Source organism: Malaya genurostris, chromosome 3, assembly GCF_030247185.1.
Source record: "Malaya genurostris strain Urasoe2022 chromosome 3, Malgen_1.1, whole genome shotgun sequence".
Lineage (NCBI taxonomy): Eukaryota > Metazoa > Arthropoda > Insecta > Diptera > Culicidae > Malaya > Malaya genurostris.
In genome coordinates this window covers 48,904,576-48,931,457 of record NC_080572.1, presented here as the reverse complement: position 1 = coordinate 48,931,457, position 26,882 = coordinate 48,904,576, and the positions used below count along the sequence as shown (strand labels likewise).

The 26,882-nt window shown below is 37.5% G+C and overlaps 1 protein-coding gene across 6 annotated transcripts in view; it reads left to right on the top strand.

Moving 5' to 3' along the window:
- The window catches only part of LOC131437871 (calbindin-32), a 182,655-nt gene that overhangs the window by 117,825 nt on the left and 37,948 nt on the right, over positions 1-26,882 (top strand). For all 6 annotated transcript variants that reach the window (XM_058607508.1, XM_058607504.1, XM_058607505.1 and 3 more), the window contains 5 exons: positions 3,857-3,943; positions 13,107-13,163; positions 13,992-14,075; positions 14,153-14,208; positions 19,847-19,892. In XM_058607508.1, the coding sequence (XP_058463491.1) occupies positions 3,857-3,943; positions 13,107-13,163; positions 13,992-14,075; positions 14,153-14,208; positions 19,847-19,892 (330 nt within the window). The remainder of the gene's footprint in view (positions 1-3,856; positions 3,944-13,106; positions 13,164-13,991; positions 14,076-14,152; positions 14,209-19,846; positions 19,893-26,882) is intronic.

Here is a 26,882-nt window from a genome sequence, read left to right as displayed (position 1 = left end):
CACGCGAAAGGCAATGGATATGGAATGTTGTCGTAAAACTATTTATTTTGCTTTTGTAACAGAAAATATTCAGTTTTGTTTATTTTGAGTAGCGCAATCTAATACAAATGCATTGAAGCAGTGTTGCTAACTTTTTTTTATTAGGGAATTAAAATCTACATTCATAAAATGTAAGGAATTTTCCATCAAACGTTAGTGAAAAATTGATCCAAACTGATATTTCATCCAAGATGTCAGGCTTGACATTCATTTGAGAATAAATTGTTGTTAAAAAAGGCGGGTGGGTAATGTCAGAGACATAACTGGATGTCGTGAATACGAAAACAAATGACATGTTCCTTAACACTTCCGAATATAAAATAGTTGATCAATTGTATGAATTATGCAAGCATTCCCCTTTTCCACATTTTTCGCAAAAACAAAGAAGGCTTCACTTGATCTCGATTACTGTGAATTTCACACAGCGAAAAGTGCAAGAATCTAACCAAACTGTTCTACATTTGCACTAAACTGAGGATATTTTCTTTCGATTTGCGAACAACACATCCTAATAGTTCTTCAGAAAACTTTTAGAGCCATTAGAACGGCTGATTTTTTATAATGCTTTCCAACGATGCTTATTCATCCATCGAAATGACTGGCAGCTGTGACGTAATCACTCTTATCGGAAGCGAAACTAGCTTTGCAAACGGCACAAAATACATCTGCTCGCATTGGCGATAGAATCCAAACTGATTAGATTTTTGTTAGGAGCTTTCTTTTACGTGATTTCGTTTGTAGCATTTTCACTAATGGGCGGTCCTAACGGCTATAAAAATAGTCGCATACAGAATATTAATGTCGATTATTTTATTTCGCATTTGCAAATTTATTGAAAAAAAAACTATCAATATGCTGTAGGGATTCATTTCCAGCATTCAGAAGGGACAAATTGCGTAATTCTCTACGATATTAAACTCGGAACATTTTTCGCAAAAAAAAGCTTCACTTGATCTCGATTACTGTGAATTTCACACAGCGAAAAGTGCACAAATCTAACCAAATTGTTCTTGATTTGCACTAAACTGAGGATAATTACCTGCGGTTTGCGAAAAACAAATCCTAATAGTTCTTTAGAAAAATTTTAGAGCCATTAGAACGGCTGATTTTTTATAATGCTCTCCAACGTTGCTTTTTCATCCATCGAAATGACTGGCAGCTGTGACGTAATCGCTCTTGTCGAAAGCGAAACTAGCTGTGCAGACGACACAAAACACATCTGCTCGCAGTGGCGATAGAATCCAAACTGATTCAATTTTTGTTAAGAGATTTCCTTTTATGTGATTTCGTTTGTAGCTTTTTCACTAATGGGCGGTCCTAACGGCTATAAAAATAGCCGCATACAGAATTTCAATGTCGATTATTTCATTTCGGATTTGCATAATTTATTGAAAGAGACTATCAATATGCTGTAGGGATTCGTTTCTAGCATTCAGAAGGACCAAATTGAGGAACTCACTACGATATTCACCACTTTTGGAAACATTTTTCTTGAACGATTTGTTGTACAGCAGCAGCTATTTTCTTCTCTTCCTCAGAACGCGTTCTGATTGGCTGGTGTTGACATGGGTCAAATGAGATAGGTTTTTCAATAGTGTACTATTGAAATACTTCAATGCTCTTGCTATACACGTTTAAGTTGAAAAATTTCGATTCTATTGGTAGTTAGATTATATAAATCCTTCCACAGATCACTGAGCTATGAGCTTTCAAAATACGAGAAAGGCAAACGCGCCATATGAATTATCCTCTTTGATACTCGTTTATACCAAACATTTCAGAAAAGTTTAATTTTGAACTATTTGAGATTATGTCACACAACTGAAAATTTTATCATAAAATTGTGATCATATTTCCGATGGCATGTAGCAAAAATTATGTTGATTCGTTAGATACAACAAGAGATATTCACGATCAAAAACTTATCACTCTCTCAGAGGGTAAATTTTGAAAAGGCACCCCATAGTAAAGTAAGTCGTATTCACGACAAAAGATTGTTTGAAACTCAAATGTGCAATCCACTTTGATAAACTCGGTGCACTGCATATATGAATACACAGATCTATGGCATACGTACCAAATGAATTATACGTAATACACAAATTGAAAACACAAATTAACTTGATTTACTCTTGACCCTTAACATTGTATGCAAGCTCGAAAACAAGAGTCCATAAGCGATTTCTGGGCTGCTCAAAGCGCCTCTGTGTGTCACGTGAATGTTTCATTTTTAACTACCTATAAACATATAAACATAAATGCAAGAAAAACAAGGTATTTTCTTGTTGTTTTGATCGAAAATTATATATTAAAATCGATTTTACTGTACACATTAGAGGTTTACGCATTTCTCTGTACAACGTCTTACAAAATAATAAAAAAGATTTGTGTTGAATGGATCAGTAGTTTTGTTTTTACCGTGTTTATTGACGGTATCGAGAAAACGTGCTTCAATGTTAATGTGCTTCAAAGAAAAAAGTCTCGCCGAAAAAATTTAAAGTACGACTTTGAAACTTTAAAATTATGCTCTCAAACAACATATCTTTCGATTAAAATAAATAATTGAAAAATCGATTTTTCATGCAGTGCCTCCTTAACACATAACACTTTAATAATAAACTATCCTAGATAAAATGTGCCTAAATCTGCATAATCCAGATAATTCAAATTTATTCAACCTATCACACTCATCCGGTTAGCTGATACATATTACGAGATCTTATTGTCATGTTCACCCCTTCAACATTCAATTTAGTCCCCTCAGTAAAATTTATTGGTAGAAGAACAAAAGCAACACGTAAACAGGAATGTTCAAAAACAAGCAGAAACAACAACGGGAAATTCTCACATGGGGCAATAAATAAGCAGGAAACTGAGTTATAATGTTTCATAAATCGAAACGGGAAACGCATTGAAATTACATTGCATCGCGCTATCAAAATAACTCACTCGTCTCTGAAAGCAGCAGGTTTCAACATCACAAACACTTTGAGTGCAGAACTAAAACCTCGGGATCCTTCCGCATTTCTGGGCTTAGCTTCTTTTGTTCGAGAAGCAAGAGTTTGTCATATTTACAGAATTGTGCTACGTATGAGAAGATAAATGTTTAACGATTGTAAGCAATTTTTTACGAAAGTTTTTTGACGCTACCCTAACCCGTGAGAAATATCGCCTTTCATCATCTGGCATAGCCCAGCTCCGGTATTCTAAAGTTGCCGCCTGGTTACTGGACTGGCCTGGAAGAAGTCGAGTCACGTCCCAAATTAGTTTTCATCCCTGGTAGCGCCTTTCGAAGGCGTATTAGTTTGTCACTTTTATCTTTTATCCACTGTCGTTTGCAGGTTTTTTTTTTCATTTAGTACGAGGAAAATTAAATGGACGGAAGAACTCAAGTTTGTCGCGAACGAGTAGCCTCACGAATTGGGATGTTTTTATGTGAGCTAATCTTATCGCTGAATAGCTACAGTAAAAGTTGTTGTGGTTTATTGAATGACGACTGCTTTGAATGAGATTTGAAACTGATTTGAAAACGTTTTTAAATAGTGGCAACTGATAATAACCAAGCATATCCATTAACATTATATTTATTTTGACATTGATTACTATCAAATTCCTCGAGCGTAGTCATAATTTTATGTTACGCTTTCCGGCATAAAAAACGACGGTCCCATCAGATAACCGTGCTGCGAAAAATACTTCTTTACGGAAATTTAATTAAATATCATGCTAAAACAATTAGAATCCCTTAAGAATCTTATTTCGTTCATTCACTCAATCGTTTTCCTTTTTCTTTCGGAAACTTTTTTCTTTCTTCCAGCTCGCCCAGCTGCTGCCGATGGAAGAGAACTTTTTGCTACTGTTCCGATTCGATAACCCGCTGGAGTCGAGTGTGGAATTTATGAAGGTAAGTAAGGCCAGCTATCGCCATCAAATGGCACGAAGATGGTAGGAATTGGAATAGCGGTATGAATTCTTTCGTTTGCTATTTGTGGTGATTATTTTTATAGATTTTTTTCCTAGTGCTTCACTTTACATTTCGATCGAATCGTGGGACTTTGGTTTTTACTTTTAGGAAGCATCTTCTTACATGTTGGTCCGAAAAAAAATTAAGCACTAAGAAAGCTTTTTGAGAAGCTTTACCTCTATTATGGGTTTTCTATGAGCTTCTCAATATCATGTCTGTGCCTGAGTACTCCCAAATGTTCATTGGAAAAAAGGTTTTTCTATCAGCACTATCGTTAGCCTTCTATTTCAACTAGTGATGGGCAGAACCGTTCATTTGAAAAAAAAAACCGTTCAGCCACTTAGTACTTCTCCTATGTAGTGTTACCTTGCCAAACAGGTCAAACCTTGACAAGACCATTGTAAGGAATCATGTAGTGATGGGCAAAATCGTTCATTTCAAAAACAACCGTTCAGAACTAGTAAGTTCAATTAAAAGAACTAGTTATTTCTTTCTTTCGTTCGTTCTTTGTATGTTTATGTAAAGACTACTCACTAGACTTAGGTCTAGTGAGCAAAAAAACAAAGAAAAAAGTCACTCGAATGAGGTTTCGTAATGTCGCACCTTTATTAGCGGAATACCGCTCTTCAACAAAGCACTATTGATCATTCAGAGTTAAAAAAAATATATATATATTCGGCCCTTTTCACGTACAAGCTTTACGTGGTCGATTGGCTTATATTTTTGTTCCATGAAACTATTTTGTTTTTATCTCGTTGTCGCCCTTGTTCACGGGGAGAAGTGCTTCCATTTCCATTTAACGAGGATCGAGAGTCACTTTGTCAGTGGCTCATCTCATCATCCATTGCTTCACCGTCGGTGTTGTGTGTGGTTTCCGTTTTCCTTGTTGATCTTCATCTTGGGCTCGTTGATAGTTGCTGTAGATGCGCCTTTTTGTATATTGATTGCAGTTGATGGTTGGTTTGAGACTGAAAGCATTTTTGAAGTAAAGGTACCGGGTTCACTAATTACCGTAGTTGAATCGTTGTTCTGGTTTTTGGTTGAAGATGTCCTTTTCGCAGTTTCAGTGCAAAGTTTGTCGTAGTGTGCAAGTTGTTCACGAAACTGGCATGTAACCGGTTGGTTTTCATAGGTAATTAGCATTTTACAGGGATGTATCCCACTTTGACCACAAATGATGTAAGATGGAATTGCCTTACGTAGTTGCATACGTTCCACCTGCACGCCATTCCGGATACTGGGGAAAAAAATCCGCCATACTTCCCTTTCGATGGAAAACATTCCACCGTACTGCGACATATTTTTCCGAACGAACTTAGCCTGCGGGGGAAGGTCATGCACGCGTATTTCTATGGCATTGTCCACCATGTACACAAAGATTTTGTACCTAATATTGTCACACTCAACGCTGTGCACCTCGTTGTTAACTGAAGCGAATGCAATTGCATCTCTTTCACGTTTAAACATAATGTACACAGAGTTAGACGCATTGTTGATTTGAATCTCAGTTGTATCATTGGCGTCTAGATGCATTCGTTCTTTAGGGGGATTTCAATTTCATTTGCTGCTAGTCTAACTTTGCAGCGACTGAAATCAATACAAATTGAATTTGGTACTGTAAGCCAAGTTTCAGGCTTTGTTAAATCGTATTTGCTAGGGATGGTACTCGGAAGGCAAAGTATCGATACCTCGGGTATCGGGATACCAAAATTTGGGTATCGATACAAGGTATCAAAAGGCAATAAAGTATCGATACCTGTAAGTATCAATTGATACTTGCGCAGAAATCATTTCAAAATAAAATAAAATTGTCGACTGTGGCGTTATTTTATGATGTACAGAAAGCAAAAAAGAATTGTAACAATCTCAATTTGATTATCAATCAATGTGAATAAAAATTAGACGTACTGAACATCAAAAGCAATAATTTTCTGTTTTCAAGAGATATTTCAGATATACCTTATGATACAAAAAAGAACCGGAATTTTCATTTTAAAATTCTCGCGCTTGTCCAATCGGTAAACTTTTATTCTCTCAACGTTGGCAACACTTTTATACACATTCTGTCAAATTTTGACGCATATCGTACGATTAGTTTTTGTTTGGCGTCTGTACAAAGAAGTTGAAAAATTTTCGTGTGGCGATTTTTATAATGGATGAAAATTTAGAACAACGTGCGTGAATCAAATTTTGTGTTGCAATGGATTTAAGTGTTCCGAAACTTTGAAAATGTTGCCTTTGGTGAAGCGTGTCTAGGAAAAACACAGGCATACGAGTGGTAAAACGCTTCAAAGGTGGTCGTACAAGCTTGGATCATGATGAGATCCCTGGCCGCCCAACAACATCTGTTACTGAAGCAAACATTGAATCGGCGAAACAAATCGTGTTGCAAAATCGTTCTGTACCGATTAGAGAGATTGCTGTGTTGTTGGGCATCTCTTATGGATCAGCCGAACACATTTTAACTGATGTTTTGGGTTTGAAACGCGTCGCTTCTCGGCTGGTGCCAAAAAAGCTGAATTTCACGATAATAAGCCGGCTCACACAGCGTTGGTTGTGTCGCAGTTTTTGGTCAAAAACTCAACCAATATCATAAACCAAGCACCGTACTCTCCAGATATGACCCCGTGTGACTTTTTCCTCTTCCCCAGACTCAAATTGCCATTGCGGGGAATGCGTTTTGAGACCATAGAGACCATAAAAGAGAATTCGCTGCGTGAACTAAAGGCCATACCTTCGGCGGCCTATAAAACTTGTATGGAAAATTGGATCAAGCGTTGACATGCATGTATTGCCGCAGGAGGAGAGTACTTTGAAGGCGATAATAAAGAAATTTATTAAAAATTGAAATTTTGCGTTTTATATTAAAATTCCGGTTCTTTTTTTATCATAAGGTATCACACGATATTACAACAAAACAACGTAGTATGTAGTTTACATCAGCTAAACTAAAAGCCAATTCCTATTGCTATTATTCCATCGTTATTAGACGCACTGAAAGAGAGTGTAATAAGTGTGAAAAATTGAAATGATTGAATTCTCTGAGAGTATGTACCTTTATGTGCGTGTTTATTTTATGGTTTTCTCTCATTGCACTCTCTTTAAGCGCACCTGTGGGACGAAGCGAGATTGTCAAGAACGAATTTTAACGACGGCTAGTCCACGTCATACCAATACATTTCACGCAGCCCATCTGGGTTCGATTCCCAACCCCGCACATAGGGTTAGAAAGTTTTTTGGGCTCGAAGAGGGGAATGACCTTTAGGTTAAAGCCTCTATAATTGAAACAAAAATAATGTTACGTAGTAATAAGAATTGATTTCAATCTGTTGCGATACTGTAAGTATCGAGACCAAAAATATCGATACTAACAGTATCGCTCTGATGCGATATCGATACCAAAAATATCCGATACTTGAAAGAAAGTATCGATACCTTAAAGTATCGACTCGGTATCGGACATCCCTAGTATTTGCCCATTTCGTACACTCTATTGTTCACTACACAGTATTGTCTTTGTATCTGTCGTCTCGACTGTAAGCAATTTTCGATTGTGTCGGATGAGATGCGAGCACAAACTGAAAAAACAGGGTTGTGCAATGCTCGGCCATCCATGGAATTTGACCATCAATGTTAACTTCCCTCTCTGAGCAGCCTAGATAGCCGTGTAGTGTCGGTAGCGGTTTCCCAACTGGCTAAGAATAACGCTACGGTCCACCTGTACCGGTGGTATAAGTCCACCAAACAGGTAAGCCGTGTGGTATCCGGCGGAATTATTTTTTTTTTACCAAGAATTGATCCACTGGTTTCCTGTTCCATGTCGTAAAAGGCCACAAAAATAGGAACTCCTAAGTCAAGGTGTATTTCCGTGCCGATGGCTGAATGGCTGCAGGAGGTTAAACATTGCAGTCGTGAACGGAATATCTTGGGTTTTTCCTCAAGGTGGTGTACTATCCCCACTTTTATGGAACCTAGTCGCTGATGGTTTGTTAAGGAAACTTAATAACCTTGGATTTCCGACTTATGGTTTTGCCGACGATTATCATATATTGATGACCGGTATAAGCATTAACACTCTCTTTGATTTAATGCAGCAAGCCCTGCGATCTGTTGAACAATGGTGTTGTCAGGTTGGATTATCTGTAAATCCGGGCAAAACATCAATTGGTGCTTTTCACTCATCGTAGGATAATTACAGGAGCTCGTCCGTTGCAGTTCTTTGGTTCAGAGGTCACTGTGGTCGATCAAGTTAAATACGTCGGGGTTATTCTTGACTCAAAACTGAATTGGTCTGCTCACATTGACTTCAGGATTGAAAGAGCTTGCATGGCTTTCGGCCAATGCAGACGAGCTTTTGGAAAATCATGGGGACTCAAACCCAGATATATTCATTGGATCTACACAACTATTGTTAGACCAATTTTAGCATATGGATGTCTTGTATGGTGGCAGAAAGGAGAAGTCGCGACAGTTCAGTCAAAGCTAAATCATCTCCAAAGGATGGTCCTAATGGCGATGACAGGAGCACTCAGTTCGAATGACTCACGGTCGAATCTAGTGATCGCATGTCGAACTCAAATTGAAGACCTCAGCATTTCAAATGCTGTTTACTTCTTATGGGTACCCGGCCATTCTAGTATTACTGGAAATGAATGGGCTGATGAGTTGGCTAGAGCTGGTGCAACGAATGATTTCGTTGGTCCTGAACCAGCTTTACCACTTTCAACTAGTTGGATAAAGCACAAGATACGTTCTTGGGCTACATCCAAACATGCCAGCTACTGGCGCAGCTTGCAAACTTGCGCTCAGACAAAAGCATTTCTACCAGATTTAAATCTGAAAATGTCAAAGTGTCTACTGCATTTCTCCAAGTATCATTGAAGTATTCTGGTCAGAGCTCTGACTGGACATTGCAAACTCAATTATCACATGGGTACTATTCAACGTGCTGAGTATTATTCGTGTGATTTGTGTAAATGCGATTATGGTACTTCATATCATCTGATATGTAACTGTTCCGCATTGACGCAGCTACGTATCCGGGTTTTTGGTTCTCCATACATGGTTGAGTCTGTGTATGCGGAGCTAAAATTGAAGGATATTCTCTCGTTTCTCACCCAATGTGGTAAGGAGCTATAGTCAGAAGGGTTCATCGTTCTTCCTGGAGTGAATGAATCCCTTCTGTATTCACCTTAAATAGGGTTTAGCAGATTGTTTGGCATCCTTTAGAGGGTACCGAATTTACTTCTGCTCGTACATACTGCGAGTCGTTCTGCATTCTTCCGAGAGTGCAGAATGGTGTCGCTTTTGTAAGATCTCTAAATCCTCTCGGGGGTTGGAGGTTTTATTAACAGCAGACTGTTCGGGACCTCGTAGAGGTTCTGAATTTCCTTCTGCTTCCACTAAATGTGATCCTCAGCAGATTGTTCAGCATCCCTTAGGGGTGCAGAATTTACTTCTGCTTTTATGTGTTTTTGTGTCGTCAATTTTTCCCATTCTCCTAGTCCAACCCTTACCATTTCCTTTCAATCCTTCCCTCTTATATATCGGGAAAATGATGCTAAAAACAAATTGATGGCAAGGCACAAATCTCCAAATATCAAGGGGAACGTGCCATTTGAGCCAATTTGTTCTGATTCCTGATCTGTCGTCTCGACTGTAAGCAATTTTCGATTGTGTCGGATGAGATGCGAGCACAAACTGAAAAAAACAGGGTTGTGCAATTAAGAAGACTAATTTCAATGGCATTGAAAATGAAACAATTTTCAGTTTCACATTTAGCTTATAAATTTACGATGAACATGGACGTACCGAATTGAAAACCTAATGTAGCTGCGAATAACAAATTTCAAATTGTTCAATTTCCTTCTCGGAGGAACTGTTGACTCTACGATAATATATGAAGAAATAGGACAAACCCGGGTGAGATTCCACACCTTTTTAAAATCGATATTTCTTCAAATTTATTCACTGAAACAGAACTTTGCTTATGACAAATTTCATGCCAACCTACGACAAAAGTGTAGATTTGGTTATGTTCACCAAATTTTGGAATTTTCAGCACTTTTATTCGAAAATTTGAACGATTTCGGGGAAAAAGTTTGACCCTTTTCAAAAGGCAGTCTACATCATCTTTGGAAAAATAAATTGTGAAAAGTTATTTTTCGTAACAAAGTCTCATTTTCAGAAAGTTTATTGAAGTCTGAGAGAGTGCTGCCAACACTCACTCAGACTTCAATAAACTTTCTAAAAATGACACTCTCTCAGACTTCAATAAACTTTCTGAAAATGACACTCTCTCAGACTTCAATAAACTTTCTGAAAATGAGACTTTGTTACGACAAAAAACTTTGCACAATTTATTTTTCCAAAGTTGATGAAGACTGTCTTTTGAAAAGAGTCAAACTTTTTCACCGAAATCATTCAAATTTTCGAATAAAAGTACTGAAAAAATGCCAAAATTTGGTGAACATAACCAATACTACACTTTTGTCGTAGGATCACCCAGTGGTATTAAAATACCTTTCATCGACACTGTTTTATTAAAACATTTTTAGCCTTCCTAATAAGATAATTTCTGATGTTGTTCACAAAAATATGATTCAGCGTTTATGTCACATATTCGGTAACATTTTTCAGACCAAGCGTATCAACAGAAAAAGATAATTTTGTCAATTACTTCATATTCACGAATTTATCTCCGAAACATGAAGTGATATAGTCATATGATCTTGGAAATCGACGAAATCGAAATGAGATAGCTTGCATGGCTTCCGGCCAATGTAGACAATCTTTTGGAAAATCATGGATGTCTTGTATGGTGGCAGAAAGGAGACGTTTCGACAGTTCAGTCAAATCTAATTTATTTGCAAAGGATGGTCTTAATGGCGATGACAGAAGCATTCATGACAACTCCGACTGGGCGTTACTATGCATTCAATCACTACATGTGTTTCTAAAATAAGAAGCATAATATTGTCTATACACAGCCCCTAAATGTTTCCCATCGATGCATTTGATGTGATTTTTCCTAAGGAATGAAAAAAAAACACATATATGCTCAAAAGTTGTGTCTTCGTGACAGAGCAAACCGTTTATCATAAAGTCCAACCAGAATGAGTACAGAAATTTCGGAAGAAAAACTCGGCTAACCAGCCATGACCTCCCCTACATAACAGACTTTAATGACATTCAATTGTCATTCAAATATTTCAGCATAAAATATGCTTGATTTTCGAATTTTTGACGAGATTTGATAGTAAATATTATTATTATTTCTTTTGTTCACTAACTCGAGTACTGTGGTGGAAGGGAAATGGCGGAACATCCTTGCTAGGCAAGTAAATCAACAACGCCAAACAGTATTCGAAGTGGCGTCACTCGATTTCCATTTGTTTGAACACAAACTAGTTGGACCGTCCCTGCCTGCAGAAGAACTTACTCGTGTGCGAAGCGAGCGAAAACCGTACGCTCGTCTTGAAGTGCACTCCATGACAATGTAATGAAATAAAGGGTTCGCTGTCGTTAGTATTGCACGAGAAAGAAGACCTTGCTTCACGGCGTGCTACAAGACGCGAAGCAAAATCATATAGGCAACGTTTACGGTTTATTTTTAAAGTGTAGGTTTACAGAAATCATTTTTAACATAGTGTTCGCTTTCCAAGACCAATTTTGATCACATTTCAAACATACTTTAAACATTTTATAGGAGAAATTTTGCATTTGAGCCCATTTTCAAAACGATCAATTTGTTTCTTGGCAGTTTACACTGTGTGTATATCCTAGAAACACTGAAAGCAATGTTCTTTGAATTAATATTCATCGCAACTAAAAGTTATGAATCTAGTTTCCTCATAGACATCTACAATATGAGAACCATTCATCAAATGCTAACCTCATGAAGCATAGATCTCAGCAAGCGGGCATATTCATGAGCTAATGAATGAACGAAGCAGCTCTCCTTGCTTTGGTTGCGCTGTGAATTCTATCTGACATACGAATGTGTGTGAATAGCACAGATGGTGAAACCCTTTTGTTCATATTCGTTGCTTCAATTTGCAAGCCCTGCTATACAGTCTTAAGGTTACAGGTCTTTAGAACAGTAAACCAATAGACTATGTTACTAGCAACACTTACTTGTGGTCTCAAATGGTTACTTGAGATGAGTGTTTACTCGCTTCTTGTGGCTTAACTTTCACATGCAGTTTTCCTTTCAAAACATTCTGTGAGATATCCTCATCATGAGGTGTGTTTTTCTGGTTGCTTGGAACGACAACTTGATGAACACATAGTTTGTTATACGAACGGTTTTCTGTTGGATGGTCGTGCTGGTCTTGGTGCCTACTGTCGTGAAATGATACAAACGCAGTCTCATTCATCTGGTAGATACTGTACTGTGTTTCAAGCAGAAATCTAGGCAATGAGTTTTGTCGTGTACGTCACATATACCATTATATCACCGGAACCGCAAATGACAGCCATTTGAACTTCAAGCCTGTCTAGGGAAATAATATTAGTTTCCAAACGAACCTAACTTTGTTGAGATCGGTTCAGCTATCTACGAGAAAATTGAGCGGTAACAAATCAACGCGTTTTGTCGATTACGTCACTTATACCATTAAATCTCCGTAACCAAAATTGGTAGCCGTCCGAGACACAGTTTTTTAATGAAAAAATATACTTTGCAAGCAAAGAAATTGCTTGATAAGCTTTGGAAACACCTATGATGCATAAGGCTCTGTTTGTCCAAATGAGTCTGTTGTTCCGAAAATATTTTCAAACGTTTCTTCTATGTTATGGAAAATCGAAGAGTGAGTTTGCAGGAGACAGTTGAAATCGCAATGATGTCAATGTGCATTAGTACTTTGAAAAAAAAAAAAAAAAAAAAATATATATATATATATATATATATATATATATATATATATATATATATATATATATATATATATATATATATATATATATATATATATATATATATATATATATATATATGGAATGGATAACTCTACGGATATTGAATGATTTTCATTGGTAAACAACGTAAATGTATATGTTCTTATTTATTGCTGTTTATTTTTGTTTCTATTTTCCATTCAAGATCTGGCGGGAGTACGATTCGGACAACAGCGGCTACATCGAGGCAGACGAATTGAAGGTGAGTCCGCACACCCATAAAAGTGTTCCTAACTCAATCAAAATTATTCCAATATCCTAGATAGAAGTTGATGTAATTGGATTTGTTGCGTGTGTTGATGAATTATGTTGTATTTCCGGCACCGGTTACAGGGCGTTTCTTGGCCGTTCTCTTATAGGTGTTTACGTGCCGTCACTAGACATCGGAACTTGGTCAGAATGAATAAATAGAATGTTTTGGTTTATCTGGTAAAGGCGAAAGTGAGGGATAACACGGGCTTATGAAAATTCACAAACAATTTCACCAGTGTTATTCCTGGCAAAGTTCGAAGAAAACTGCCTTCATCCGCATAGTTGTTGGAGCTGTTGAGGAGAAATGACAGACAAAACATACAGCATCACCTTTTATTCAAACAAACCCACCCTGTAATTTGTTGTACCAGCTTAATTTAATTATATCGTTATTGATGCGTAATGAACCCGATATGATTAAAATTATGCGAAGCTGACAAATGCAAACAATAACAAATTACATTTGCCTCTTCATGTTTATTTATCACTTGGCGGCCAATTTTCCTAATTACCAATTATAATCGAAAGTTCGAATATCACCGTACCGTAGCAATATGAATAATTATTTTTCAAGTCGTTAGACAACCAAATTAACTGTAATTAGTTCCATCAACAGATTTCGTATGATCAGTACTGTCCAAAATACGGAACGGCTGGCAGTATGGTTCACTAAGAGCAAAACATAATTCATTCCAATTTAAAATGAATAAATTTTACGCTCCATATTTATGTTATGTTCTTAAAGCCATTTTTTTGCGTTTGTTGCTCTCGATTTCAGAATTTCCTTCGCGATCTCCTGAAAGAAGCCAAGAAAATTAACGACGTGTCGGAAGATAAATTAATTGAATACACGGACACTATGGTAATAAATGATAATTGTCCGTACAAATAAAACCCGGTTTATTTCGTATACTTTTTCCCATTTTATATTCCAAACAGCTTCGCGTCTTTGATGCCAACAAGGACGGTCGACTGCAGTTATCGGAGATGGCTAAGTAAGTATGCTTCCACCCACGACATTCGGTATTAGGAACAAAATCGCAATGCTATTCTAGAAGTGCGCTAATTATCCTGGCCCTAACCTATAGCAATTTACATTTACATCTATTTACAACTGCAAGTAGAGCTTTCGAGTGGAGAAGCTGAGTTTATAACACCTGGTTTCGAATAATGAAATCTTTATTAAGCTGCTTTGTGGATACGAGCACTTCAATCCGGCTAACAATTAATTAACATGATTTAGGCTGGTTCACTGTGCTGTTGACTACGTTGTCAGAATTGGTTTGAATGTGTTGGAAACTTGGTAGCACAGGCGTAACAGTTCGGCTGAAAAGTTCGTATTGTTTAATAGAAACACACATTTTTTTGCCAAAATTCGTTTTTATTATTCAACATAATTGCCATCAGAGGCGATACAGCGATTATAGCGATCTTCCAACTTTTCGATACCATTTTTGTAGTACGATTTGTCCTTTGCTTAAAAATAGGCCTCAGTTTCAGCGATTACCTCTTCAAATTTTTTACCAGCGAGCATTCTCTTGAGGTCTGAGAATAGGAAAAAGTCATTGGGGGTCAAATCTGGAGAATACGGTGGATGAGGGAGCAATTCGTAGTCCAATTCGTTCAATTTCAGCATGGTTTTCATCGACTTGTGACACGGTGCATTGTCTTGATGAAACAAAACTTTTTTCTTCTTCAAATGAGGCCGTTTTTTTTAAATTTCGTCCTTCAAACGCTCTAATAACGCTATATAATAGTCACTGTTGATGGTTTTCCCCCTTTCAAGGTAGTCGATGAAAGCTATACTATGCGAATCCCAAATACAGACGCCATAACCTTACCGGCCGATTGTTGAGTCTTTCCACGCTTTGGGTTCGGTTCATCGCGTGCAGTCCACTCAGCTGACTGTCGATTGGACTCCAGAGTGAAGTGATGGAGCCATGTTTCATCCATTGTTATATATCGACGAAAAAAATCGGTTTTATTTCGATATAACAGCTCCAAACACTGCTCAGAATCGTCAATTCGTTATTGTTTTTGATCGATTGTGAGCTCACGCGGCACCCATTTTGCACAAAGCTTACTCATATCCAAATATTTGTGAATAATATGTCCAACACGTTTCTTTGATATCTTTAGAGTGTCAGCTATCTCGATCAACTTCACTTTACGGTCATTGAAAATCATTTTGTGGATTTTTTTCACGTTTTCATCGGTAACAGCCTCTTTTGGACGTCCACTGCGTTCGTCGTCTTCGGTGCTCATATGACCAGTACGAAATTTTGCAAACCACTTACGAATTGTTGCTTCGCTCGGTGCAGAGTCTGGATAACACTCATCACCATTTTTTGGTATCGGCGGTACTTTTTTTCATCAAAAAGTAGTGTTTCATCAACACACGAAATTCCTTTTTTCCATTTTTTTCACAATAACAAAAGTAGCTTCACTCAAAATGCAATATCTCACAAACTAATAATCAGACAGCTGTCAAATTTATACACGTATCTTTTGAAGGTTGGTACTAACTGAAAATGGTATGGATTTAATTCTAGTGGCGCCTTCTCATAGAAACGATACGAACTTTTCAGCCGATCTGTTATTTAGTACAACAGTAAGAAGTAAGAAACGTATAAGGAAGGTCTGGTGCATTACCATAACGACAAATTTTGGAGCCATGAAAAAGTATTGTTATTTGTTTGAAAAAAAAACTAGAGGGTTGTATGCAAGGCACGACCGATCACGATTACACTAAAAATGAAATAATTCTAAGGTACCCATAATAAATACAAAAATAAAGATGATGATGGATGCACTAAAAGTCACAAATTACATACCTGCTCTACTTTTAGTGTTTACATTTTTGGTGAATGATCAAAATGACAATCAGATTCTTTTAGAGCAATTGATTCTACTCTATTTTGTGCCTTCAACAAATTTTTACTTTTTAAAATTTTTAGAAAATGTACTTTAAATGAAAGTCAATTATGATGATTTCGAAGTTACTTAAAAGATCAATTTTGGATACGAAGAGCCTCAAAATGTGAATCTGGACAAACGAAACGATTTTATATCATAATAATTTTCAAGACAGAGAACGTACAAACCTAATCATTTTATAAACAGCGATTGAAGAAGATTTTAAATATTTTGATCGAAAAATGTGGATGTGAAAAATTTGAATAACCGTCAAAAATAAACTCAGTAATAAAGTATTTTTAATGATCCTTCCTTTGAAAAGCGTCGATAATCTTCGGAAAGTGTCTGAAAATAGAATGGCAGCAATACAAGGAAGAAAATATGGGACACAGTCCGCAGAACATATTTTGTTACTTTAATTGATTTTCACTTTTGCATATTAAGGAACCAATGCATACGCAACCAAATTCCTTAATTTTGTTCATATTGTAACTTGATTTTATTAATACATGAACGAACATTATCATTGTTACAACGCATGTAGTGATAAGACACTTGTTGTTTTGATGTAAATGATAATTTAACTGAAACTGGCGATAACCCGAGTTTAGTAAGGATTTAAATGTTACATGTAAAATCTCAGATCAGCTTGTCTTGCGTTTATCTCTAATACTGTATTTTTTTGCATCTGATAATTCTATATATGTCAGTCTGTGCAACTTATTTGTACTAAGTTCTGAATCTTTTGAAGCGTTTTATTCCTGGTGGGACAACAGCCAGTTCAAATCGATACTACATAACGATTTGCATTGCATTATTTTCACTACACTTAGTATGGATCCCTTCTATAAGATTCATGGAAGCAAGATTAGACCAAAATATTATGCTTTATATGCCTAATCAATTTCTAACTATTCAATTAGGTTACACGATTATTGTTTGGTTTAATAACGGGTGGCAACTAAAATTTTGGATTTTTTTCGAGGCCTGTATGCTCAACAACAAATGAGATCAGAAAGAACTAAGAATGTGTATGTGTTAGCTCTCTTTCTCCTCTTTCTGGTAGTATTTTCTGTTTAGTTCATGCTTGCTCAGTTTTGCTCAAAATGCCGTCGAAACAAGAAGTATTTCACGAGCGCATTGTACAGTTCTACGAACTGCACATAAATCTCGGCAAATAGTATGCGGTATAACATTTTAAAAGCAAAAATGTTGCGGCTTCGACAGTTTACAATATCCTAATGCCCAATAACTGCTCGTAAGGGAGGTAGTGGAAGACCAGCCAAAACTATGGACGCAAAAGGACTTCGTTCTCTTTCTCGTGCTTTCAACAACAAGGATTCACTGAGTCAAAAGGATGCCGCAAAAAAGTTCAACTGTTCTCACCAGTACATCTGCAAAACATTGAAAAGACTCGGAATAAAGTACCGAAAGAAGACACGAGCCCCGGGATATACTGACGCACAGATTTCAACGCTGAATTCCCAATGCCGCTGGTTGATTAAAAATTATTTCGGAAAAAGTTTTGTTTTGGACGATGAAAGTTATTTTCCTCTTTCGAAGATGCAAATTCCCGGAAACGATCGATACTATTCAACGGATAGTTCTATTGCACCTCCGAACATAAAATAAAAGTTTAAACATAAAGTGATGCTGTACTTTGTCATTTCCGAGAAAGGCATTTCTAAGCCATGGTTCAAGCCATCTGGGTTGGCAATCAATCAAGATGTGTACCAGAACGAATGTTTGTATAAAGTTTTGATCCCGTTTTTTCAAAAACATCATGCTGATGGACAATACGTGTTTTGGCCGGATAAAGCGTCATCGCATTGCGCCAAAAAACACAATCGTTCCTGAATACCCATTCGATCCCATTTGTACCCAAAAACCACAACCCGATAAATCTACCTCAGTGTCGCCTAATCGAAGATTTCTTCGGGGTTTTGAGCTCCTTGGTGTACAAAAATAACTGGAGAGCCACGAATTGCTAACAGTTGATTGGTAGAATCAAGAGATGCATTCGCAAAGTTGACATGTAGGCCATACAACGCTCCTGTTCCGACATCAAACGGAAGCTTCGCCGAACATCCGATTACGGACCGTTTTCAAATGTTCACTAATTGTTTTTCAACAATGAACAATGTATCTTTAATTTCAATATATCAGATCTTTTCGAAGTATGTTTGTCTTTTTTTTGACTACTTGAGAAAGAAATTCCAAAATTTTAGTTGCCACCCGTTAATAGGGTCTGAGTCATTATGCTGAGAGATAGTTCTTTGTATTTAGCCACATTTAATGAAAAATAATTATCTATGATTATCATCATAACACAACATTATACTAAATTTATTCGCGCGCCAGCGTATGCGTAGTATGCAAACTACCCGTTGACAAATTAAAACATTTTTAAACTTTTTCGAATCAAATATAAAAGTCGGTAGTTAAATTATATAAATGACTGAGTTCTAAGAGAAAATTCAGCAGCTGCAAGATTCATATGGGTGGTCTATAATGTAAATGAAACTGAAACAAATGTATCCCCAGCAATCCGTTTTAGTTTTATTTTTTCGACCAGTTCTACTGTCAAATTTAAAACTGGTATACGTTGCCGTTCTATTTTTTCTATATTTGAAACCCAGATAAAACGCTGCTGGGGCTGCCAGTTTATTTTGTTATAATTTCTAGATTTAAATTTTAAAACTGACATAAATCATGCATCTAGAACTAAAACACTCCTGAATATGCCCTAAGCGTTCAAAATTATGATAGGAAAAGGTTACGCAATATTTTTTGCATTTTTTTAAATTGACACCCAGCCTATACAATCTAGTCATCACCTCACTGGACGAGCTACTTGTTTCATTCACAGTCAAGCATCAACTGAAATCAAGAAATGATTTGCAGCATATTTTTATAGATTCCTCTTCGAACTACGCAGAATGATGCGGTGTTTTTATGCATGACGCAAAGCCTCCTATGCCGAACAAGAAAATGACGTCAATTTGGTCAGCTGGGATTGGTGGATGAAAACATAGGTCAATTTCAACCATTTTTTCAATAGTATGCTATTGAAATACTGAAACGAAGTTGCCATACATGTTTAAGTTAAAAGTTTCCGAATCGATTGGTTGTTAAATTATATCAATCCATCAACAAATGGCTGAGTTATTAACGTTCAAAATTATGACGAAAAAATGTTACGCGGCTATTTTTGAAACTCTTAATTGACCCCCGTCCCCGTATAGTGAAGAGTAAGGCATTTTTAATGCCAAAAAAAAAGTTCAACTTCATCTCCGGAAAGACGACTTCTGACAATAAAAAAGGTTCCAAGATTTGCAAGCGTTAAACCATGAAGCCACCTGATGTAGTTTTGACCTAAATCATTTTGAATGAGCGTATACTCATTCCGCCATCTAGTTTAAATCTCTCGAAGCTCACTTGTAGTTCAAACGCTTTATTTAAATTTACTATGCTTTACAATGTTGTATCTTCAAAGTTTAGGGCTATATTGTGGGACACAATGTAACAATAACTGCTGAACCAACTGTTCTTGCTTGGAGAAACAATGTAATCTTTCTCACTGGATACGGGTATTAAATTTCAACGGTTCAATTGTGCCTTGATGAAATTTAAGCTCGCAAACCAATAACTTTGCCGCACGGTGCATTGATTTAGACAGACACTAATTTTACCTTCCTTTTTTCCCACCGCGTATAGATTGCTTCCAGTGAAGGAAAACTTTCTCTGCCGACAGGTGTTTAAGGTAAGATTTTTTCTCTTAACGTTTAAGCTAAGGTAGATGTTTTGTTGACACAGATATATAAAGGTGCATACTTGACACTTTAGATACTTTGGAATTCAAAAGATTCCGTTTTGCTGCCAGTTGGATTCGATGAAAGTGGTGGAAGATTTTCTTGTTCGGTAAAAAGTGTTCAAATTGATAGATTAAGGTTTGGTAATGCTCTAAAAATTGATACGTCGTTTTAGTTATGGAATGTCGAAGGATATTTTCTTTGGAAGCATTTTTTCTCACTTTACTTGCTATTGGTTTAAAAAAATATATATTTTGTTCGATGAAGTTTCCTTCCGTTGACATTTCACTTGGTACTCAGTAATGCAATGTATTGAATTTTAAATAAGTTCGTAAAAAACGCTTACGTTATTTGGAATTTCCTTCGTAAAAAATGTTCTGCTTAATGAATGCCGTAAAGCCTCTAACCATATGGATATTGTTGGAACGGATTTGTTGAGCAGATCGTTCCGAAATCCAATATTACTACCCCCGGTTAAAAAATATTCTTTGAAAACCATGACTGTATGGATGTTTCCTGAATCGTTTTAATGAGTATATGCACAATGTTTGCGGTTTTTTCATAATTCAAGATGGCGACTTCCGATTCATCGATATTTCGTGAAAAACCTTACAATACGATTAGGAAAATGACATTTTAAGTAGTTTTGAAATCCAAGATTGGTTCTTCTGTTGTATCAATATCATCTGAAAACAATTAAAATATGATTGCTTTGAAACGGATTGAACCAGCAAAAAAACGATGAAACTTTCCGTTGCTGTCGAAATATGCATACTTATTTCCGAAAATATATAATAAGCGTTATATATAAGCGTTTACCGACATCTGCTCATCACATCCGTTCCGAAAATATGTATAATGTAATCTTCGTCAAACATACACAGTATTTCACAAAGGCACGTAAAATCGTAAACAAATTGAAAATCGTGCAATTCACTTTAGGCGGGACATTTACAGTTATATCTCACGCAGATAAATTTTCTACTTAATAAAAAAAAAAATTTTAAATTTTTTTTGTAATTTTCAGAAAAAGTACTCTAACCTCTCCCTAATTAATTCCGCGTACATAACCTTCAAATCGTATCCTGTTGTAGCGCTGTGCAACGCCGCCCTTCTCCTTCCTCGTTACATCGACTCACAAACCCCAGCTGTCGAGATCGGCTCTGCCATCCATCACATGTAGGGTGCTCAACCATCTCATTCTACAACATCCAGAGGTTTGATACAACAAACAACAACAACGGATGCATTGTAGTAGTGGGTACAGTTACACGCTAAAGTCAAACACTTTATATCAGGCCCGTGCGCAGGGGGGTTTTGGGGGTTTTAAATACCCTCCCCCCCTCCCCAACATTAAGTTCCATGAACAATAGAGTACTTTTTATATAAAAGTGCAAATAACTTGTCTTTTTTTTTAAATTTTTGCAACTTCCCCACCTTCTGAAACCCCCCTTCCTCCTTTGAATCTACACCCTCCTCCCCTTTTGAATCGACCCTTGAACCTCTCTTGAGCCTTCTCTTGAACCCTCCCTTGAACCGACCCCCTCCATCCATGAATGATTCTTGCGCACGGGCCTGCTTGATATATCATATCGATTTGTTTTTTGCATCTATACGTGAGTGAGATGAGAGCAGTCCCAACACCGAAACTCCCCGCATATTTGAATGACATATCTATGCGAACGCTTATTGAATTTAGATATGAGTAAATGCACAATCGATTGACGTTAACGATGAACGATATATTTTTTTGTGTGGTGCGATTTAGTGTGTGCAGTTTCAAGCTGTTGGTAGCTATAGCGTGCCACCAGTAGAGTGCCGTCTGCCGGGGCTAAAGCGTAATTTGATTGTGGGAATTATCCAGCACGCTATAGTTCGATGTTTACTTCGCGTTCCTGTAGGTACTTGGGAATATCAATTGATACACTTTATATCTGTGCCGTGCTAGCGTAGGAAAATTGTGGAATTATTCAGAATAGAAACTATCAAACGCAATAATTTCAATCAAAAGGCTATAAATTGTATCCCAGATCTAGCAGATATCTGTTGTTCCAAATCTTATTGTCTTAAAATTGAGCTATTCTAGAAATTAATAGCAGATAAGATAGGTAAAATCAGGATCGATTTGTTCCGGTTTTAAACCTTGCACGCGTCTTGAGTATGACGAACCATTTGCTTTGCACGAACGGAGCGACCAACTCGACACAAGACTGATTTTTTAGGAAAAGGGTGAATGGCTTATTTGCAAGCACTTTTTTCCAATCATTGTAATTCGAGAGCTATTAATTGTATATAATGGTGTGGTGCAATGGTGCCTTCCTCATTTCGAAACCGTAAGTCGAATTCGAATAAAGTTCAACTGCATTCAAGGGGATAAAGGATTGTTACCGATTGTCTGGTGCGGCTCGAAATTCATGAATCATGATTCATGAAGTGCTTTAACAGCGGAGACGAGCGCGATACGGGGAATGCCCTTCTCCGAAACGACTATTTTGCCGAATATGTGCGTTTCCGGGAGTGGTGTATAAAAACTGCCCATATTGTTCATAAAACCCTACAAAGGAGTCCTAGAGTCGCAGGCTTCTCGTCAAGTGCGCATCAATAATCATTTCCAGACAGTTTTATCATCCGTAGAAAACATCTATGCACCTCGATCTGATTGTAACGAAGAGACAATGATACAGCCACAAGTGAACAAGATCATCTTAAGTTCGCCTAACGGAAAGGATGATCGCCCTCATGCTCAAATAGCAATCTTTGATCTTCCGGTTTGTGCACTCCTAGATAGTGGAAGCCACATTCGATTATGCCTGGACGCCCGCAAGCTCAATGAGCGGACGACTCGTGATGCTTATCCCCTACCCCATCCTGGACGCATCCTTAGTCGCCTACCAAGGGCTCGTTATCTCAGCACAATCGACCTGACCGAGGTATTCCTGCAAATACCGTTGTCATCTCATTCGAGAAAATATTGTGCTTTTAGCGTCCAGGGCAAGGGGATGTTCCAGTTCACCAGACTCCCGTTCGGTCTCATCAATAGCCCAGCTACTTTAGCTCGGCTGATGAACCGATTTCTGGGACAAGGTGTACTGGAGCCAAACGTCTTCGTGTACTTAGACGACATTGTCATTGTATCGGAGACGTTTGAAGAGCACATTCGTCTGCTCAGAGAGGTTGCAAGGCGACTAATGGCGGCCAATTTATCCATAAAATTGGAGAAATCACATTTTTCTGTACCAAAACTTCCATTCCTAGGATATATACTGTCTTCTCAGGGTTTGCAAACAAACCCAGACAAGATCAGACCAATTATCGACTATGAGCGACCTACAACAATTACAAAGCTTCGCTGATTTCTCGGCATGTCGAACTATTATCGACGATTTATCGCCGAGTATAGCCACATCATCGCTCTCCTTTCAGAGCTTTTAAAGTCGACATCGAAGAATCTGAAATGGAATCAATATGCGGAGGAAGCATTCCAAAAAATCAAGGAAAAGCTCATAACCTCGCCTATACTAGCCAGTGCTAACTTTGACCATGAATTTACCATTCATACCGATGCCAGCGACCAGGCCATAGCTGGTGTTTTAACCCAAAAGATAGACGGCTGCGAGTATGTAATTGAATATTATTCCAAAAAGCTAACCACTCCAGAACGTAGCGATCATGCGACAGATACAGTTTTCGTTTTTGAACCTAGACGCGGGCTACTCTGACTCCGAGTAAAACGAACACGTGGTACGCGCCCTAAACAACAACTGATGAAAAAAAGAAAAAATAAACAAACTCAGCTGGATGCGTGATGCGACCAGAGAAAATTTTCAGAGCGAAACTATGCGATTGGAGTCCGATCTAGAGCGACCTCAGGTTGCTAAAACAAACATATCAAACGTTGTTTGGGCGACTCTGGGTCAGCTTTCGGGCTGCTCTGATCAATAAACGAAAACGGTAAGAGAAAGAAGAACTCGCGGCCTAGCTTTCAATTGAACACTTTCGTGGCTACGTAGAGGGTAATCACTTTTCACTGGTCACCGATTCGGCGGCGTTGACCTTTATAATGCGTACGAAATGGAAGACCTCCTCACGACTAAGTCGTTGGAGTTTAAAACTGCAACAGTACGACCTCACGATCCTCCATCGACGTGGCAAGGACAACGTGGTTCCAGATGCCCCGTCCAGGAGCAGTTCAGCGATTTCAATGAGATCTGTTTCGAGTTGGTACAATACCCTGAAACAGAAACTAGAAGAGTTCCCGGAAGATTATCCTGACTTCCAAATTCAGGATAATCAACTGATGAAGTTTGAGTTTTCCAACGACCCCATAGATCACAGGTTCGATTGGAAAATTGTTCCTTCTCCTGACGCTAGGAAAACAATTATTTTGTCTGCTCACGATGATGGAATGCACGTCGGCATTGAAAAGACTATTGGGAAAATTCGCCAGAAATATTACTGGCCACGACTTACAAGCGACGTGCGATCACACATACAAAAGTATACAGTTTGCAAGGAGATCAAACCGGCTAATGCTCCAACTGCTTCTATAATGGAAGATATGCGCAAGTCCAACCAACCTTGGCAGATAATAGCCATTGATTACATTGGCCCTTTGCCAAGGACAATGTCTGGAAAGCAGTATATTCTGGTAGTGATGGATCTATTTAGCAAATGGACCCAAATACACGCCTTCCAAAGTATCTCCGTATCGTCTCTTAAAATAGTATTGCATGATCAATGGTTTTTCCGCAACACAACCCCATCGATTCTGCTTCGCCACTTTCTTGGAGAGCTTCGGGATTAAACATTGGTTTACGTCCCGATACCATTCTCAAGGCAATCCAGTGGAACGGGTTAACAGATCAATAAACGCGGCGATCCGAACATATGCTCGAGAAGATCAAAGGACTTGGGATACTAAACTGTCGCAAATCGAATTAGTCATTAACTCAACCATTCACTCTGCGACACCCGTTCCTTGTAGCGGAAGGACAAGAGGGGACTAGCAGAGTTTTCAGGACGAAGATGAGCAGTCACTTAAAGCCAGGATGACACGAATCAAAGAATATCAAACCAAGGATATTCAATCTGGTGGAATCGAAATTCAAACGGTTCAGTCGAAGTGAGTTTTTTCCATAACAATATATAATAACTAACTAACTAATATATATATATATATATATATATATATATATATATATATATATATATATATATATATATATATATATATATATATATATATATATATATATATATATATATATATATATAATTTAATTAAACAAATTAAACGAACCAAATGAAATCCTGTGCTCCTGTTACTTTTGTATTTCAAATTGAAGTTAAATAAGGAGTAATATTTTTGACACAGTGGCATAAAACATGTTTTGTGATTGGATTTGTTTTATTAACACGGTGCTGCAAGTTGAGAAAAATCATAGCAACTTTACGGGAAGCGTTTCAATGCATCGGGCACTGGTCTTGCAAGCCAGTTGTCGTATGTTCGAGCTCTAACCAAGAAGGATCGCTAACAATCAGCTGCAAAGTCAGTTGAAACAGAAAGGCCAAGCTCCTTCGCTTTTCCCAACGATGGCTCGACCGAACTTAGGTTCAAATTAACGGTACAGACTTCCTGAATTTCATTCGGATAGAACAAAAATCCACCTGTAGTTTCGCAATACTTAGAGCCTTTTGTTTGAGAAAATCAATCATACCGGAGAAAATTGAGTGCATTCTGGTTTGGAGACTTTTTTTTTTTGAAAGTGGACAGACTTGATTAATACACTGTGATGTTTTGATACGCCGTTCTTACTTAAAATGCGAAGATTACTTCCGCTGGATGTCCCAAGCTCTCAGACTACAAACAATGTAATGCGAAATACGATTGCATTATTATATATTATTGCAATCAGCTGATTTTTGACGTTCTGCTTAACTGCAGATAACTATGTATCCACTTTTAGAGTCAGTTTTAGATTAGCTAATGATTGGTTGAAGTTTGCATCAGCAGGATCTCGACTTAATGTAGAAATTAATATTACTGCAGGGTGAAAGAAAGATGTCATGATCACCTGTAATGGTTTGTTTCATTTTTAATGTGAGAGAAACTAAGTGTTTCTAGCTGATTACTGTTTGCTATAATCTGTGAATGAATTGAATATAAAAAGATAATTTTTCCTCGAAATTACGTTGAATATGTATCGTTTTTCCTTCTGTTCTGGCAACATTGACCGAGAGGCTTTTCAAGTTGACAACAGGGATTCGCAAAAATTAGAAAACGCATTTCTTCTTGGAACAAGAAGCCAGCTGTCTGGTCCTGTCCTACCCAGTCAATTCGTCTGGAATTTGATTCGGAATCCACTTGGAAATCATACTGAGTTCCGCATCAAATTCGGGACGAGTTAAATGGGTAGGTTCGCGGAGAGATGCCAGGTAAGAATGTCGAATATCTTCAGACTGAGTTGAAAAAGAATGGAATCTGGAATCTGAAAAAAATGTCTGCGGGCTTGTTTTTTCTATAAAGTATGAAGCACAAAACTGGCATAGCGAGCAAAAAAAAACGATGCGATGATTGCAAAAGTCTGTTAGTTTTGGTGAAAAACTGCAAAAAACTCGACCTGGCATGTCTATAAATATTTTTTTCACATGTAGATTACAATTTAATCTATATTACTTAGTGATTTGTGATACATGTAACTTGTTTCACCATTTTAACCATTACCATCACAAGAAAATATTCGGAAAAATTCATCCATTCAACCGATCATTTCCAAACTTGCAGGGAATCAAATTAAATGTATATTATTTAACTTTTTCCATGTTCGCTTTATTCAATTTCAATACCATATCCAAATGCAAGAACCTTCCTCCAAATATATTTTATTATCAATATGGATCACTTTTGCGATTCACGAGGGACATCACAGTAATATTGCGGT